This window comes from Mercenaria mercenaria, chromosome 1 (genome assembly GCF_021730395.1).
Source record: "Mercenaria mercenaria strain notata chromosome 1, MADL_Memer_1, whole genome shotgun sequence".
In the NCBI taxonomy this organism is placed as follows: domain Eukaryota; kingdom Metazoa; phylum Mollusca; class Bivalvia; order Venerida; family Veneridae; genus Mercenaria; species Mercenaria mercenaria.
In genome coordinates this window covers 56,099,942-56,119,465 of record NC_069361.1, presented here as the reverse complement: position 1 = coordinate 56,119,465, position 19,524 = coordinate 56,099,942, and the positions used below count along the sequence as shown (strand labels likewise).

At 33.5% G+C, this 19,524-nt stretch overlaps 1 protein-coding gene across 8 annotated transcripts in view; it reads right to left on the bottom strand.

Moving 5' to 3' along the window:
- The window catches only part of LOC123566392 (uncharacterized), a 151,087-nt gene that overhangs the window by 52,546 nt on the left and 79,017 nt on the right, over positions 1 to 19,524 (bottom strand). For 6 of the 8 annotated variants that reach the window (XR_008371779.1, XM_053548560.1, XM_053548571.1 and 3 more), the window contains 2 exons: positions 17,296 to 17,316; positions 9,245 to 9,298 (listed from right to left, as the gene is read on the bottom strand). Coding sequence is in view for 7 of the 8 variants with exons in the window: in XM_053548560.1 (XP_053404535.1) it covers positions 9,245 to 9,298; positions 17,296 to 17,316 (75 nt within the window). In the remaining variant the exon portion in view is untranslated. Of the gene's footprint in view, positions 1 to 5,561; positions 5,616 to 9,244; positions 9,299 to 17,295; positions 17,317 to 19,524 lie in introns of those variants that run through there. The other 2 variants (XM_053548563.1, XM_053548582.1) reach the window with 2 other exon arrangements.

Genomic DNA, 19,524 nt, shown 5'->3' with positions numbered 1-19,524 from the left:
TTGGGTATCCAATCAATATGATTAGACGTTATTAGTCGGTAGAACCAATCAACTTTCAGACCATCATCTCATAGTTCCTTTTCACCTTCCTTACAGACCACTGAAGGCGAAAATCACTAAATTAAATGCTTCTTTATTTGTTCCGGCTCTTTCAAAAATTTCACTTAAAGGCACATATCTTGTTTAATGTATGCTGCACAATTGAGATATAATTCTTCTTGGAAAATCTAGTATGTCAGTAAGAGATGCAAGAAATTATACATGTATTATTGATTTTTTGTCAGGTTTATTTTTCCAGTATTTTCCAGATGATGAAACAAAGTACTACTATTGAAATGCACCAATACAATTTTCTTGGCAAAACAGACAAAGTTTTTGAAGAACAGCATCACAGTTCCCTCCCTCACTCCCCTCTTCTACAGTGTGAAATCATTTAATTTCATTTCCATAAAATGTCTTGGTTTTTGCCCTAAAAGCTATCTTGAGAACATAAATTTGTGAATTTTTAATATAAAAAGATCAAATATTTGTGCATATTTATGATTTATTTTTCTAGAGGTTTGATTTTTTAAAATACTGTATTGCTCTGCAATATTGGCCTTTAATGATTTCAAAATATGCAACCAAACAATATGCTGCATTGTCAAAAGATCGAAACAAATTTCCTATAAAATTTTAATGTTTTCCTGGTAGAAATCATTTCCTGTTTTCACATCATTCTATCTTTAAAGTAATTCCATTTTGTTCCCAAGAATATTGTTTATCATCTGTCACAAACAATTTTGCAACAAACATTTAAATCATTATACAAGAGCCACAAAAAAACCCCACAAGGCGACTGGGAAATATTGTCTGTCATTCTTGATCAATCGCAAGAATCAATCGAATGTCAGTTGTATAACATCATTTTGCCTTGTATAATAGGATGTTCCATTCATGTCACAGACAGAAAGAGGAATCTCATTACGGTCTCCCAATTTACTTATTGTGACGATTTCTTCAGATTTAATAAAATCACCCAGAAATGTGTAAAAAACAAGCCAGAATACAAATAGCCTGCAGCTTTTTCGTATTTTCAGTCACTGTGTATGTGTCACCTATATGTAATTTATCAGACATATCAATCGAGTAATGCAGTAACAGTTATCTCTATATGAGTATTCTGCCAGAACATCCAATTAGAATAATGCGGCCACGGTGACTTAGTTCCACTGTCCAATATAATATAACTATAATCATCAACGACAGACAGCAGACAGATTTAATCAACAGATATAACACAGTCCTACAACCATCCTTGATTAATGTCTACTCAATGTGACTGGTAAGGAGTGGAGAAACAAGAGCACCGCCTTGCGGGTGCTGACGCTCATCTGATTTTTTTTGTATAATAGAAATATTGTCCTACCCATGATTTTCTAAGTCTAAAAAGGGCCATCATTCTTGCAAAAAGCAGGATAGAGTTATGTTTCTTGATGTACAGTGTCCACTTATGATGGTGAAAAACTGTTGCAAGTTTTAAAGCAATAGCTTTGATAGTTTATGAGAAAAGTTGACTTAAACATAATACTCAACCAAGAAAATGATTTTCTAAGTCCAAAAGGGGCCATAAATCTTGCAAAAAGCAAGATGGAGTTATGTTTCTTGCTGTAAAGTGTCAGCTTATGATGGTGAACAAGTGTTGCAAATTTCAAAGCAATAGCTTTGATAGTTCAAGAGAAAAAGTTGACCTAAACATAAAACTTAACCAAGAAATCTGATATTTTCTAAGTCCAAAAGGGGCCATAAATCTTGCAAAAAGCAGGATGGAGTTATGTTTCTTGCTGTACAGGGTCAGCTTATGATGGTGAACAAGTGTTGCAAGTTCTAAAGCAATAGCTTTGATAGTTTAGGATAAAAGCTGACCTAAACATAAAACTTAACCAAGAAAACTGATTTTCTAAGTCCAAAAGGGGCAATAATTCTTGCAAAAAGCAAGATGGAGTTACGTTTCTTCATGTACAGGGTCTGCTTATGATGGTGAACAAGTATTCTAAGTTTCAAAGCAATAGCTTTGATAGTTTAGAAGAAAAGCTGACCTAAACATAAAACTTAACCAAGAAATCTGATATTTTCTGAGTACAAAAGGGGCCATAAATCTTGCAAAAAGCAAGATGGAGTTATGTTTCTTGCTATACAGGGTCAGCTTATGATGGTGAACAAATATTCCAAGTTTCAAAGCAATAGCTTTGATAGTTTAGGAGAAAAGCTGACCTAAACATAAAACTTAACCAGGCAACGCTGACGCCGACGCCGACGCCGACAACCGCTCAAGTGATGACAATAACTCATCATTTTTTTTCAAAAAATCAGATGAGCTAAAAATGAGGATTTCCCTGAAATCTTGTTCTATTTTTCAACTCTCACTGCTATACTATCCTAGGGGCCTCTAAAACTAAGTGGTCAAGATCACTGACTTGAAAACTCGTGTGGGATGTAGAAGTCTTCATATTAGGAAGCCATCCAGCTCGCATATACGGAAGGTGGCTGGTTCTACCCAGGTGTTACCTGTGAAATTTAATACTAGGAGGGGCACCTGCCTTCTTCCACCACCAACATACATGACCTATAACTGTGCTGGTGTAACATTAATCCAAATTATAACAAAACCAAAACAGCTACCATCTGTTCATGGCTTTTGCCAATTATCAACACTATTTCAGTCATGTGGTAAGTGTCAGTGTTCTTGGATTCCACTGAAGTACTAATTTGTTCTCCACAAGTTACTGACAACTTCCCCCCACATATATCTGAGGTAGAAAACAACAGATTGCAGATCAAACTGCCATGAAGAACACTCTGTCTTACTCATGGACTGGACATCAAAAAAATTATGGAGCTTAGAACAGCCTAAAACTGCCAAGCTTTTTATATCAAAAGTGAAAAAACATTTATATGATGATGGTACAAACAAAAGTTTACAAAAATCAATGCAGACTAGTGGAAGCATCAATAAAAAATTTAATCAAAGACAATAATCAAAGTACCTTTTTAGTACTGTTAGATATCCAGAATTTTTGCTCCATAAAATGCAAAATTTTTTAATTACTACTAGTGTAAACTAATATATTTAAATAGGACACCAAATGAACAAAATGACCTTTTTCTTATCATAGAAATAGCTCTCATTTCGGCAATTTAAACAAACCATCGCAGAAAATTGTTTGTTTCCAGATCAATGTCTGGCGTCCATTATAACAGAACAAAACATTGCAGATAGCAAATCATTTGTCGATAATACTCATGCATTTTGTGCATTTTCAAACCAATTGTTTCAATATTGTATACGCTTTAAAAGGTTTTTGCATGATACAGTTGAAGTAGATCCAAATGTTATTTTGTACTTATTGAACGGATTGTAATATAGATTTTAGCTGTTCTTAACTGTATGGTACAAATCTGTCAATAAATGATTTAACGCTTAGCCTTACCTTTTGAGAGAAAAAAATCGAACAACACCAAATCATAGAGAGAAAGAGTTGTTTCACATGAAAATTGAACAGCATGTAAAACATGTATATTACTCTACGAAACAAGACTTAGTGTCAGTTTACTTATATAAACATTAAATTCTGGAAAAGGACTGCCTAAAGGGGCCCCACTTCTCGACAGTCAAATGCCTTTAAAAACTCACCCTTTTCAAAGAACTATTACATATGTTCATTTTGATGCATTTGCAATAGCGTACGAGTGTTGAAATTTCACATAACTAGGTCGAACACAGGTTTCAGCAATTGTTTATTTTTATTTCTTTACAAATGGCATTCATTTTCAAAGGGGGACAACTTTTTCAGAAAATTTTAAGTATCCGTCGTACGGCAGAATAATGGTCAGATGACGTATTGGTAAAGAATGGTTGTTCGTTTATCAAATATTTCTGCGTTTTGATGATATACTCCTAAACCTTAACAAAGTTTGCTATATTTTTGTAATTAAGAGAAACATTATTTTTGAGAAAAAATTGCAGATCTGAGCAAATATTTGAATATTTCGGTTTGTTTTAAATCTCTTTTTTTTTTGCTGTTGACACAGATATGGCAACTTTTCAAGCTTCTGATGATGGAGGAAGACAACAGGTGCACCTCCAGGCATCATGGGAGTAAGCTTAAAGGGACTGACTTCTAGATAGCACCACAAAGAAAGGAAATTCTAAGACATCATAAAATTATTGCTATAATTCCAAGAAGGCTTTGAAACTCAGTTACTGACATATTATATGTTACGGAAAAACATGAGAATAAATTGTTTTTACTAATTTTTCAATTCAATATTGAAAAGCGTTTGTTTTGGGATACCAAAGGTAAACTTCCTTAATTATAAAGCTTTATATAAATAGTAGTTAAGTACTCCATGCTGTATTTGTCAAGATATTAGCAAAGTTTTTATTGCAGGGGTTTAATTCAATTCCTAACTCAGATATATCTTTGATTTAGCAGTTTTTGTATAGCTTAGAAACAAAAACTTAAGTTCTAATGTTCACAATAAGATCAAACTTCAATTCTAAAGAAAGACCATTTTTAGCCCAAATTTTAGTCCAGTCCCTTTAACTGCGTACCTTAAAACATGAAAAGCGATGTGGGCAGTTTATTACATTGATAAAGTAAATATAATGTCAGGCAATAACATGGGCTTAGCAAGCAAACACTAATCAACTTACAATATTTAGAAGTAACACCTAGATATTGTAAATTCTTTTCTTTAAAAGGTCAAGAGTGAAATATTGATCACCGCTGGATGATAACTTTTTACGTTTAGTGATAAAACCAATTTTTCGTACAGTACATTTACATGTCATATCAGCTCCTAATTGAAAATCTCAAAAGTTTTGCCAATTTCCCTACATTTAGCATAATTTATCATATGACCTATGTAATCCCTATCCCTCACCCAACCACCTTGACCCTCCATCTCTCCAAAATTCTATCTTGATCACACACAATAAAGTGAAATTCATGTTCAAAATAAATGTAGACCTACTTAATTAAATTTTGTGGAATATTGATTGCATTTTTCATTTCAGTGAATGACAGTGGTTTTATTTCTCTAATAAATACTTAATTAATGCAATTTAATAAACCAATGAAGGGCAGCATTTCATTTCATCTGAATAGAAGATAAAAGCAGATGCAGTGGTCCAGTGGTAATTACAACTACATGTGAACCAGGGGGCTGTCATATCAAGCCCGATATCAAGCCCGTACTCTTCCTCCTCTTTACACCTGGCACATAAAACAACTTCTGGAATCAGAACATATTTTTTATCTTGCAATTGATCCTCCAACTAACTTCAGAGGAGTCGCCCATATGGGTTATCAGTGGCAACTATATTCACTGATTAGATATTTGCTGTACAATTTTTCAAAATAGATATCACCTTTAAATGCACTGTATTTAAAGGACAAGGTATTTCTTCAATTACCTTTAAAAAAAGCAATTTACTTACTGCAACTAAAAATCTTGAAAAAATACTCTCCTTGTATGAAGTTAAAACAAATGCTTAAATTTTAAGCCAAAGTACTTACCGTAAGTGCAACATCTTCAAATTATCTAATCCCTGCCATAAATTGCTACAAATTTCAAACCTTGCCGATTAAAATTTATTACTATCTCTATTCTCCTTTAAATACACCCATATTGTCATCGATCACTTTAGAAAAAATATCTTATCAGCTTACCACCGGTATCAGGATTTATAATGGTTATATTTATTTATTTGGGTTTTACGGCACGCAAACACAGTATAGGTTATATGGCGCCAAACAGTTGGTTCCACATGGTTATAATAACCCTAACAATTTATAGGAAATTTTCTACAATTGCGTGACATATATCTTAAAAAGTTCATTTTCTTGTCTAATAATCATCTTCAAGTTTTAAACAATTGTTTCAACTACCATATTTACCTTTAAAAGAATGTCCCTCAGTGCAAACAAAATTATATTCAGTATCTAATTTGTAGACAAAACTGATTTAAAAATTATGGGCACATGTAATGTTTATAATCAAATGATTGTGTATTGGACTTGTTATTTGTGCGGGAGTGGTCACACTAGCCCAGGCCAAGTGCAAATATGACTACCAGATGAAAAATCATGAGGCCAATATGGAATTACTTGATTAATGATCATTTTATTATTCAACTCCATACTGACACCCATAATGTATTGGCCCTATTTACTGGTACTGACTGATTTTCTAGTACTGACCCAGATTGTTTCATACTGGCTCTGATTTTCTCGTACTGGTTCAGCTGAGTTTAGTACAGACCAAGTCTTTTTAGTATGATTTGTAATATTTGTTCCCAATATTGCATAGTTGAATAATGACTATTTCTTAACAGCTATATCAAATCTCTCAGATGTTCCCTACTATAAGATAATGTTGAATGACAACTTCCCCACATGAATCTGAGGTACAGGTTGAATGACACCTTCCCCACATGAATCTGAGGTACAGGTTGAATGACACCTTCCCTACATGAATCTGAGGTACAGGTTGAATGACACCTTCCCTACATGAATCTGAGGTACAGGTTGAATGACACCTTCCCTACATGAATCTGAGGTACAGGTTGAATGACACCTTCCCTACATGAATCTGAGGTACAGGATTAATGACAACTTCCCCACATGAATCTGAGGTACAGGATTAATGACAGCTTCCCTACATGAATCTGAGGTACAGGATTAATGACAACTTCCCTACATGAATCTCAAGAAAAAGACTTCAGATAAATCAAATGTTTGTCAATTAAATCATCACAGGGAGATTATTTTGTCTGGTAAATGGACATGTCGCCTTTATCTTGGGAGTTTTGTGCTCTGACTCCTGAACTAGCCAGCCGGGCGGGCGGGCAGTAACGAGGGAATAGTCTGAACAGATTATGGTACATACCAACGGGTTTGGTGGGGGTTAATTACAGGCTGGTATTAATATAGTGTTGGAAAGATTGTAACATAATGATAACATATTGATTTACAATCACCAAACTTGTCTGACCTTTAAGATATTCAAGTATCTATAAAGTAAACAAATAAGACATTTAAATTCAATATAATGATAGGACAACAAGTGTTTATGCCTTTGTTTACAAACCCTGGTTTCTCCTCTTTAATGGGGCATGGATGAGGTCAAATGTCAAAGAAGAATTCAAGTATCTTGCAACAATAACATTTTTACAAAAAGATGAGAAAAAAGCATTTTAAATGATAGAACTCATCATATAAAAGCCATTATAAAACATCATAGTAACATTCTCAAACAGAACTGTAAGAGTCACTCATTATGATAAAATGACAAAACATGACCATAATGGTCAATGTCTTAAACTGAATGACAAGGTCATGTCACAACATGAATACCCATAACCAAACATGACATCAATATCTCAACAAGAGGACCATGATGGTCCTGAATCGCTCACCTGTCCCCACATGACCCAGTTTTGAGTATAACGTCGTTTTTTCTATTATCTGACATAGTGACCTAGTTTTTGAGCTCATGTGGCCCAATTTTGAAATTAACCTAGATATCATCAAGATAAAAATTCTTAACAATTTTCATGAAGATTCATTGAAAAATATGGCCTCTAGAGAGGTCACAAGGTTTTTCTATTATTTGACCGAATGACCTAGTTTTTGAAGGAACGTGACCAAGTTTTAAACTTGATCTAGATATCATCAAGGTGAACATTCTCACCAATTTTCATGAAGATCTCATGAAAAATATGGCCTCTAGAGAGGTCACAAGGTTTCTCTATTTTTAGACCTACTGACCTAGTTTTTGACCGCATGTGACCCAGTTTCCAAATTGACCTAGATATCATCAAAAACATTCTCACCAATTTTCATGAAGATTTCATGAAAAGTATGGCCTCTAGAGAGGTCACAAGGATTTTCTATTTTTAGACCTACTGACTTAGTTTTTAACCACACGTGACCCAGTAGAAACTGACCTAGATATCATCAAGTTGAACGATCTGACCAATTTTCATAAAGATCCATTGACAAATATGGCCTCTAGAGAGGTCAAAAGTTTTTTCTATTTTTAGACCTACTGACACAGTTTTTGAACGCACGTGACCCAGTTTCAAACTTGACCTAGACATCATCAAGATGAATATTCAGACCAATATTCATACAGATCCCATGAAAAATATGGCCTCTAGAGAGGTCACAAGGTTTTTCTATTATTTAACCGAATGACCTAGTTTTTGACTGCACGTGACCCAGTTTCGAACTTGATCTATATATTATCAAGTTAAACATTCTGACCAATTTTCATGAAGATCCATTGAAAAATATGGCCTCTAGAAAGGTCATAAGGTTTTTCTATTTTTAGACCTACTGACCTAGTTTTGGACCGCACATGACCCAGTTACGAATCTGACCTAGATATTATCAAGATGAACATTCTGACCAATTTTCATAAAAATCCCATGAAAAATGTGACCTCTAGAGTGGTCACAAGCAAAAGTTTACGGATGACGGACGCACAATCACAAAAGCTCACCTTGTCACTTTGTGACTGGTGAGGTAAAAATAACAGCTTTCAAGGTATTTTCTGAACACTCCTCATACAAGAAATACATACTGATAACTTCCTACAAACAACAAAACATGACTATCAAAGTCAATGTGTTAACAGACTGACATATCAAAACCCATTACAAAACATGACAGTCAATGCCTCAAATAAAATGTTACTACTATATAATAACCATATCCTGTTAAATACTTCCTACTACATGACAAGACATAACCATAACTGCCACTGTACCAAATCAAAAACATGACAGTCAATGTCTCACACAAAATGTCACTACTATATAATAACTATATCCTGTTAAATACTTCCTACTACATGACAAAACATAACTATAACTGCCACTGTACCAAATCAAAAACATGACAGTCAATGTCTCAAATAAAATGTCACTACTAAAAATAAACACATAGATCTACTGTTAAATACTTTGTACAAAATGACCAAACAAGACAATAACAGACAACAGAATGGCATCAAAAGCATGACAGTGAATGTCTCAAAGATGATGTTACAATGATCACATACTGATACTTCCAACAAAATAACAAAACAGGACAGCTAATGTTAAAACTCCCCCATGTCAAAATTATTACAAAATATACAGTACTATAAATAGAATGATAAACTCAAAGCCATTACAAAGTGTAACATTACTTACGCTGCTTCTGCAATTCTTTCCTGCTCAGTCTGGTATCGTTTCTCTAAATCTCGACTGAAATGAATATAACAGTAGATGAATATTATGACCATCGATAGAGGAAACTCCAAACAAGACTGAATCCATTTGGAAATAAATATGACAGTTCATTCATTAATGATCTATAACTATTGAATAAGATTGTTATAAATGAAACGGAACTACATCAATCAAAGAAAAAAACCAAACTACCATATACCCTTATATAAATGCATCCTTTTTTAATAATCGCCCACAACCAACCCGACCCCCACAAAGCATATCACTGTTTTTTTCTGTATTTTTTTTTCTAAATTAATTTATTTCTGGTAGTATATCATAAACCAGCACTTTGCTAGTGAAGTTATCAAAAGTTAAATACATAGTTTACAGTCTCTTTTAGAAATTAATAAATTGTACACAAAAACAGCCCTAAATTTAATAAATCCCAAATGCATTTATACAGATACGAGTATATTATGGTGTGCAAACTATAATCAGCTTTGAAGTCATCACAGTAACTTTTCATCAAAACACTAAAAAAATTCAAAGGTTCTTTATAATGACTGAAATAAATTCTGACTTCTATTTCGAATACTATTATAATGAACAAAAACATATTTATTTCACTACTAAATACATGAACGTTTATATCAATTAAATATCACATAATGTCAAATCATTAAAACAAAAGAGAAGCAAACTAGAACTATCACTAAATATGATCAATGTCCCAGAATGCTGTTTTGTATAAAGACATTTCATCAAAGTCCAAAGTATATAAATCTACAAAGCCTCAACTCAGACATTATTGAAAAGTACATATCTTTTTCTTTCTTTCTTATTTTTTCTTTGACGGGCAGTGGAGTGGAGGCAGCAAGGTCATCATATGTATGAGGTTTCATAGGAATGCCTTTTAACCTGTGGAAGTAGTTTGCTCCATATAACTGAGGGCAGTTGGGGTTACTGATGCCCTTCATATTCATTCACCAAAGAAAAAATGCTGTCACTCACAACTACTCTTTGTGGAGATCAATTTTTAAAAGTTTCACTGGAATATCTTTAGAACTGTGGCAGTGGTTTGCTCCACAAGCCTGACAGAGTACGGGGGCTCCCTATCATTACAATCCCTTTAAAACTGTGGAAGTAGTTTGCCCCACAAACTTGAAGAGGTAGTGAGACCCCAAAATACCTACCAACCCAATGATCAACTGACAGTATGTGTGTGTGCTTGGGTTGAGTGTCTTTTTCAACATTTTTTCAGTCATATAAACAATGCTGTCTACCTGTAGCAGTGAACGCAATGCCCAACTTGATAATGTTGCCACACTTGATTACCAAGCCATAAGTACCTGACATGATACCCCACCCAGTCGCATTACTCTAATATGGGGCCAACCAGTCCTTAAACTATCCTCTGAATTTCGAGTGCCATGCAAGCAAGCTTCTAGCACCATTTACATGTCTCTGGTATGACACGGCAAGACAGCCAACCCACAACCTCCCACACTCAAAGCAGATGCTCTACCACAAGGCTACTGAGGTAGTGACTGACATTCAGATGACTACTATATACCCCACTAAATTTCTGGGGGTTTTTTTGTCTATAAAATACTTACTGCACTTCCATCAAACTTATTCACTTCCATGTTAGTTATATAAGCAGTTTTACTTAGTTATACAGAAGGGATTTGTCATATACTTTGCAAAACTATAATACATATTAAAAGCAAACTGAACAAAAAAAACAAGAAATAATATGGAATTATAAACACTATTATGACAAAAAGACACTAAGACTATCTTTTTAATATTTACAAAAAAAGCCCATTATCATTACTTGAAGTAGTTGAAAGCATTTTTAGCAAATGTGGAGCCAGACAGTGACAAATGTGTCTAAAGTTCTACTTTTATCCAAAGACTATCTACATAAATTTTAACATAATTCTCAGAGATAATATTAATTCTATTTCCAAATCAAAATCTTGGTTCCCAGTCGAAACTGATGATTTATTACCATGGTAATTCATGGTTTACCATGGCTGTGGTAATTGGCACCACAGTCATAAAACATGGTACCAGACCATGGTCAAAAACTATGGTTGACCATGGCTGTGGACCACAGTCAACCAAGGTCCATGACCATGGTTGACCGTGGTGATTATTGACCATCAAAAACTGCATAAATATGGATTTGAAAAGGTCGTGAAAATACATGACAATTGCAGTCTATAATTATCTACTTTTGCATCTCAGTCATTTATTTGTCATAAAATTAAGATGACAATACATTATTGTCAGACTATGAAAGTTTACCTTTGAATCTGTCTATAAAATGCAGGAAAACTATTCTATAACTAGGGAAACTTTTGGAGCCAAAATGCAGTCAGGCATCTTTGGTGCATTGTATAACTTATAATGTGAAAATTACTAACATGACATGGTATCTGGTCAAACAAAGTTACCATGTGAAATGGTCAAACTGATGAATTTCTTTTTTTTTACCATGGTTGACCATGGCCAATCTGATATCACCATTATCATTACTTTAAGTGTGAAAATTACTAACATGACCATGGTAGTCCATGGTCAAACAAAGTTGACCATGGTAGACCATGGTCAAACTGTTGATCTTCTTTTTTTTTACCATGGTTGACCATGGCCAATCTGATATCACCATGGTCGACCATGCTCCTGACCATGTTTTCACCATGGTATTTGATGGCTGACCACGTTGAAACATGGACAACCATCAAAAACCGTGGTGACCATGGTCATCATTTCGCCTGAGAGTTTTTATAAATTACTTTAAAGCATATTCCAACATAACAGACATCATTAACATCACTATCTCAAAACTTCCACAGAGAGTTACAAGTAACAAGGAATATAAAGAAATGTTATGACAGAATCTATGTTAATCACAGTTCCTATAAACAGTAAAACAAAAATCACTGATGTTATCCATTTTCGATTATTTTCATCCAAATGATCTTATCTATTTTGTTTCGGCTTTCTCATTTTAATTTGATCTTTACGCAATCATGACTGAAACAAAATCATAAAATTGGCTCCCTATACACAGACTGGCAATTGAAAATATAACAAAAATTCTATTATGGGGTTACTACAAATTAAAAAGGGACACAACTCTGGTAATAAAGGTGCCTTAAAAATGTTATTCTGCATATAAAAATATAATTATATCAAAGGTGATTATAAAATGTACATGGAACAGCTAATTATTTATTGTACCAACACCTGAAACCCTTCTCCATAAATCTATGTATTAGAAATTAACTGCCCAGAGTTAAAATTTACTGCCCCAAGACACGGGTGGTAAACGCGCAATCCAATTCCCGCTGGGAATACGCTTAAAATGGGTTGCGCAACGTCCAGTGCTGGTGTTGCGCGTAAAAAAAGACGAAATTGAGGTATGTGAAGTTATGATTTTGCTTAGTATGAGACAAGAATAAAATTTCTTGAAAAAAGCAAAATGCTATTCGACACAAATATGATAATACATCATATATGTAGAATATCTGGTTTGTGATTCATGATTCGGCTCTAATATCAAAAAAACTCAGGCGACACGAAGCTTGTAAAAAGTATGAAATCAACAAAAATGGAAGTTTCTGACCTCATATGCGCTGGCCCCCCCCCAGTGAAAATGATCAGTGAAATTTCAATAAAATATCAGTAAAATAACAGTGAAAGATTTTGGCAAATTATCAGTAAAATTTTGTTGAAATTTCATTAAAATTTCGCCAAAATAACAGTAAAATTTCTGTGAAATTTCACCAAATTTCAGAAATATTTTGCCAAATTCTTTCGGTGAATTTTGATGAAATTTCATTGATATTTCTGTGAAATTTCGCCAAATTTCATAAATATTTTGCCAATTCTTTCGGTGAAATTTCATTGATATTTCTGTGAAATTTCACCAAATTTCATCATTATTTTGCCAAATTCTTTCGGTGAATTTTGGTAAAATTTTATTGATATTTCTGTGAAATTTCACCAAATTTTATCAATATTTTGCCAAATTCTTTCAGAGAAATTTCAAAGACATTCTGGCAAAATTTTGCCAAAATCTGACAGAAATATCAATGCAATTTCATGTAAAGAATTTGGCGAAATTTCAAAGAAAAAAGTTACTAAGGTCAAGGTCAAAGTCAGGTAACCCCAAATTACTTGGGGTCATCAGTGAATTGTACTTGAATAATCTAGGAAAAAAGATCAGAACATTTTTGAAATATTTTTTTTCTATGTAAGTCATATAACAAGTGACCCTCAGGCTGGGGCCTCTTTCCATTCCAGAGACATAATTTGACCAAATTTGTTATGGAACCACTAGTCAATGCTACATACCAAGAATCAAAGGCTTAGGCCTTGAACTTACAGACATGAACATTTTTAAAAACAAATGCCTAGATGTAAGTCTGTGTAAAACTTGGGACCCCAGTGGTGGGTCCTCTTTTCACCCCTGGGTAATTATTTGAACAATCAAGGTAGAGGACCATACGCAGGGTTCGAATTTAAGCTCACATACTCGCGAAATGCGAGTGCAAATTTCAAACTGCGAGGTGAGATTTCAGACACCAGCATTTTTTTGCCAGTGAAAATTTTTGGCCGAATAATGTGCATTTCTAACGGTCGTCTCGATCTTACACTGTTCTTTCTTCAACAAATCGCGGTCATTGCAGCGCATTGTCATTTGCAGAACGAATTTCGGAGCACTCTTTCATCTTTCGTCGTAAACGGAAGTTTACACTCGATACATGTCCTGTGCGCATGTCTTTTCAACTGCTGACAAGTACCTGCGCTAATTTTGATGACCTTTACCGCATCCGGTGGGTTTTTTGGTAATCTATAATAAGTTACTATTTACATAGCACAGATACGATTGGCTTGACTCGTCACGTGAATGTTTGTGTTAATGTTGTAATAAAAGTGACAAGTCGCGGAAAATGCAAGTTGTTTTTTCATTTAGCTAGTTAAAAAAAATACCACTTGCGAAAAAATGCAAGTAGAAAATCTGGCTAAATTCGAACCCTGATACGGCAATACTACATACCAAATATCAAAGGCCTAAGTCTTGTGGTTTCAGGAAAGAAGATTTTTAAAGTCCACGGGTTTTTCTTGCTGTTTTGGGAACATAGCCTATACCCCCAAAATTGGGAATTTTGACGCATAAATGTTCCAGATTGGGAAATATTTAGACCCATAGGATATAGTAAGGATGTGTTTAAGCACTTTCTCATACACTTGTTTCACATTGTACAACCTCTTGAACATACTGCCATTACAAAATTGTTCATAATTTAGTCAATGTTTGTGCAATTTTGATGATTTCTTTTTTCAGAATGTAGATTGGGAATTTTTGTACTCATTTTGGGAAAAAAACATACTTTTTGGCTTTGGGATAGCCCAATATCGGCTATAAAAACGGCCGAAAAAAAACCCTTAAGTCTTTTTCTTTATAAGTCTATGTAAAACTTGGGACCCCGGGGATGGGCCTCTTCTCACTCCAGCGACATAATTTGAAAAGTCTTGGTAGTAGACCTCAAGATTATGTTGCATATGGTACCAAATATCAAAGCCCTTAGGCCCTGTGGTTTTTGACAAGAAGATTTTCAAAGTTTTTCCCTATATAAGTCTATATTATAAACCAAGTGACCCCAGGGTGGGGCCATATTGGACCCTAGGGGAATAATTTGAACTATCGTGGTAGAGGACCACTAGATGATATGCTACATACCAAATATAAAAGCCCTATGAACTGAGGTTTTGGACAAGAAGATTTTTAAAGTTTTTCCTTTTGGTTGCCATGACAACCAGAGTTCTCCTTGAATTTCAATTCTTTGAATAATTTTGAAGGGGGCTACCTAAGGATTATTCCTGTGATGTTTATGTTAGTCTCACACTTATCTTCTTTTTTTCTACAATTCCCCACCCACTTGTTTACATCAATGTTTTCTAAAATTTCAGCATTGTTTTAAAAGCTTTAAACACTTATTTATTGTAGAACTATCAATTTTCAATTATTCTGCAATTTTTCTTCCACTATAACCATGTTCATGTAATGAAAATATGGTATTTTTCACAGATGGAATCAAATCTTCTATCAATGTGACTTTGCAGACGAAATATGTAATCACCAGTTATTTCCCTTGGTGCTAATATAGATTGTAACCCTGAAAAATTATCCTACCCTTATAATTGCATTTCAATTGGAAGAAAATATGCTTTGAATTTGCTGTCGCCTATTAATTAGTAACTTGGTGGCCATTTTAGGACATTAATTTGGCACATGAGTGTACATAGTAAGGCTTTACTTCTAAATAATGATGTATAACTTCATCAGATTTTCTCACCAAAATTTTGCTCACAAAAATTTGACAATCAAAATTTCACTGAAAAATAAATTTTGGTGAGAAATGAATTGCACCAAATTTCATTGAAATTTCAGTGAAATTTTAGTGAAATTCCACTAAAATTTTATCATTTTGTTAAATTTCACCCGTTTCAATGAAATTTGGTGAAATTTCACTGAGATTTTGGTGACATTTTCACTGGGACATCTGATGTTTTTTATGATAACTCAAATGTTATAAAGTAACGAATATCAAAATTATTTGCTTCAAATCCTGCTTATGGGGAGCTTATGGGGACATAATTGACAAAAAATCATCGGGAATGGGGTTGCGCACCGGGAATGGAGTTGCTCGTATACATCATAATGTATATAATGTATACGCGCAACTCCATTCCCGGGGCGCATCCCCATTCCCGATTATTTTTTGCCAATCTTTTTCCCAAAAGCAACATTTCATTCAAGTGTATGTAATATTCATGACTGTTTTACGCATGTTTGATCATAAAAAATGTAACATTTCCAGAAATATGGCACAAGAGTTAGAAAATTTGCATTTTTCATGATTCCATGCTTTTTTGACAGTTCTAGCCAGCAGAGTTTTCGTGATAACAGAGCTGATTCTTAAATTAATAAGTTGGTATTTCACATATATGATCTTTATTCATTTTTGTGTCGAATTGCATTTTGCTTTTTTTCGAAAACACGCGTAAATGTGTCATTATTTACAAAAACAAAAACCCACCTACCTCGACTGTGTATATATTGATGCGCAACAACAGCACCGAAAGTCGCGCAACCCATTTTTAGCGTATTCCCAGTGGGAATTGGATTGCGCGTTTACCACCCGTGCAAGAGTTATTCATAAGTAATACTCTACCCCATAGAATTATACATTTAATTAGTAATTTACTACCCTAAAACATTATACGTAAGTAATTTACTATAACAATGAATTATACACAAGACTAACAGAAATATACTGAATAATTTAAATTGTACCAATTAATAGAGTTTACCACTGCATAATCATTGCAATGAACATTAGTAAATTTACTGCCCCATAATATTATACATAAGGAATTAACTTCCCCATAGAATGATTCATTACTTAACTACCCCAAATCATTATACAAAAGTAATTTACTATCACAACGACTTATTCATAAGACTTTCCCAAACAAATGTTCATAGGTAATTAAAAATACTACTCTATAGAAATATACCCCAGTAATTTGCTACCAATAAAATTGAACTTTAGGAATTTACTACCTTATATAATAATGCATAAGTAATTTACTGGTACTATCCCATAGTATTATACATCAGAAATTAACTACCCCATAGAAAGGTACTTTAGTACTTAACTTCCCCATAGAATTACATATCAGCAATTTACTACCTACCTACAATTATACATAGAATTTCCCATAGATAATTTACTACCCCACAGAATTATGCAAACATAAAATATTAATAACACAAAATAAAATCAGCATAAAAATGAGAAAAAGTCTATCACCAGAACTGAAAGCCAACTGTTAAAGCTAAAAATAAAGATGTTCCAATTAAAACCACAAACAGCAAAGTTAAAGACGAGACTGAAGTAAATGTTAGTGAAGCGTTAGAGACTGCAACATGCAGATATTGTACTCACCACAGATCAGGGGCAGCATAACTGTTACAACAACATAGAAACTCATCAATCATATAGTCAGACAATCAATCGGGCGATCAATTAATCATGCATCATTTATACATACAGTCCAAGACAATGGACAGAAAACTTTATCTTATTGCTTTTGGGCTATCAATTTTGAAATCAGAATCTTATTTTTCAATACATTATTGCAAAGACACCAGAGTCTCATTAAACTTAATGCATAAATATAGATCTCATGAATACATTACATTTCTACAAAGTTTCAGCTGAATAAACCCCTAAATCATCATAACAAGATTTTTAGGCCTTAAAACAATTTTCCTTCTTTAATAATATGGATAAATACTGGGCCTGTATTTTACTCCAGAATCACAATACTACAAGGATATATATGAAAATGGGTTATTGTCTTGGACTGTATGTTCAAAATGCATATTCATCATTCTATAATGAAAATGAAATGAAACTGCCTTGGAATGTATATTCAAAATTCATATAGTTTACATGCATATTCATCATTCTATAATGAAAATGAAATGAAACAGTTTTCAGATATATCAGAATCTATGCTGAATGTTTACTATACTTCTTGGTCCAACATTATAATAAAAACTAGTTTGGAGACCAGTCTTCAGACACCAGACTTTGACTGGCTGTTTCTAAGCATGAAACTGAAACTGACCAATGGCAGAGTAGTATTTTGAGACTGGTCTCCATACTCAGTTTTATTAACTTTGACTGGTTATACATTAATCAATAAAGTTTTGATTTTAGATGTCCTTAGAAAAGAAACATGGAAGTATTCCAAGGCTCTCCATATATCATATGGACAAATATGATAAACACATTTCTATGTTTTCCACATAAAATGTGGATTTATGGTCAATGCATATCATACAGACAAAATTAATATGGTGAACATATTTCCAGGATTTCCACATGATTATGATATGGACAAATACTGCTAACATTTCCAGGTTTTCTACATATCATATGGACAAATACGGTAAACATATTTATTGGTGTTCTACATATCATATAGACAAAATTTTTAATATGGTAGACATATTTCCAGGTTTTCTATATATAATATGGACAAAGATGGTAAACATATTTCCGGGGTTTCTACATGTATCATATAGAAAAGTAAAAATATAGACAAGAATATATAATATATTCTGAAGTTTTCCACATAATATATGGATAGAAATGGTACACAACCATAATTTCATTAGCTCAAAGAAATAATTTTTAAATGGCAAAGGAAATGTAAAGTGCAAGGCTACACAGAAAGAAAGCAAGGGAAATGATATAACATATCCAAGTCTTAAATCATAAATGTACATGTAATTTAAGGTGTCTATCTCCTAGAAAATCTGATACAATAAAAAAAAAAGAACAAAATATGTAGAGGAAAGACTGTCATGCCATACAGATGTAAAAATAAAGTAATACAAGCACTTAAGATTCTTTAAAGAACCATAATGACTTAGTTCACCCAGCTGGCTGTCACATTTTTTTTGTTTTGAATATAAAATGTATTGATATTTCCAATTTTCTATACCTGTAATCTCAAATATTTGTAATAGGTTTGAACATTTGATTCACATAGTGGATAGTATTGTTGAATCCATTTTTATTTATTACCTCCCTTTATGGCTCTGACAGTGTAAGTTCATGTGCAACATTGAAAAATAAAGGTGTTTTTCTAACCATGTAATTATGTGTATTCTCTATTTTGGCAGTTGATGGTAAATCTGTTTATAACACAAGAGGGTAACTCATATGCCCTTGCTAATGACCTTGACCTTTGAGGTTCAGACCAAACACTTGTGTGTCACACACCTTTACGTCATAATTAACGTTTGTGTTTGTTTATTTAAAAGTGACATCCTGACCCTTAGTGGTCTTTTTCCTATGACCTTGAACTTGGAGGTACGGAGAAATCACTTGAATTATTTACAAGTTATAGCTTAAGCAAGTGTTTCAGACAGACGAACAAATGAACATGGACAATGCGACTACTATAAACCTGCTTTCACAGGCTTATAAAGACCTTAAATGCCAACCCTTATTCTGGCAGTTAAATATTTCCATTTCTTGACATTTTTGAGTAATTGGTCCACAACGAAAAATGACGTCAAGAGACCAAAATACATCCATTTACAAAATTACTACATAGAAAGATGTCTCTCTAAAGTTACTGTATATTAAGCTGTCTCG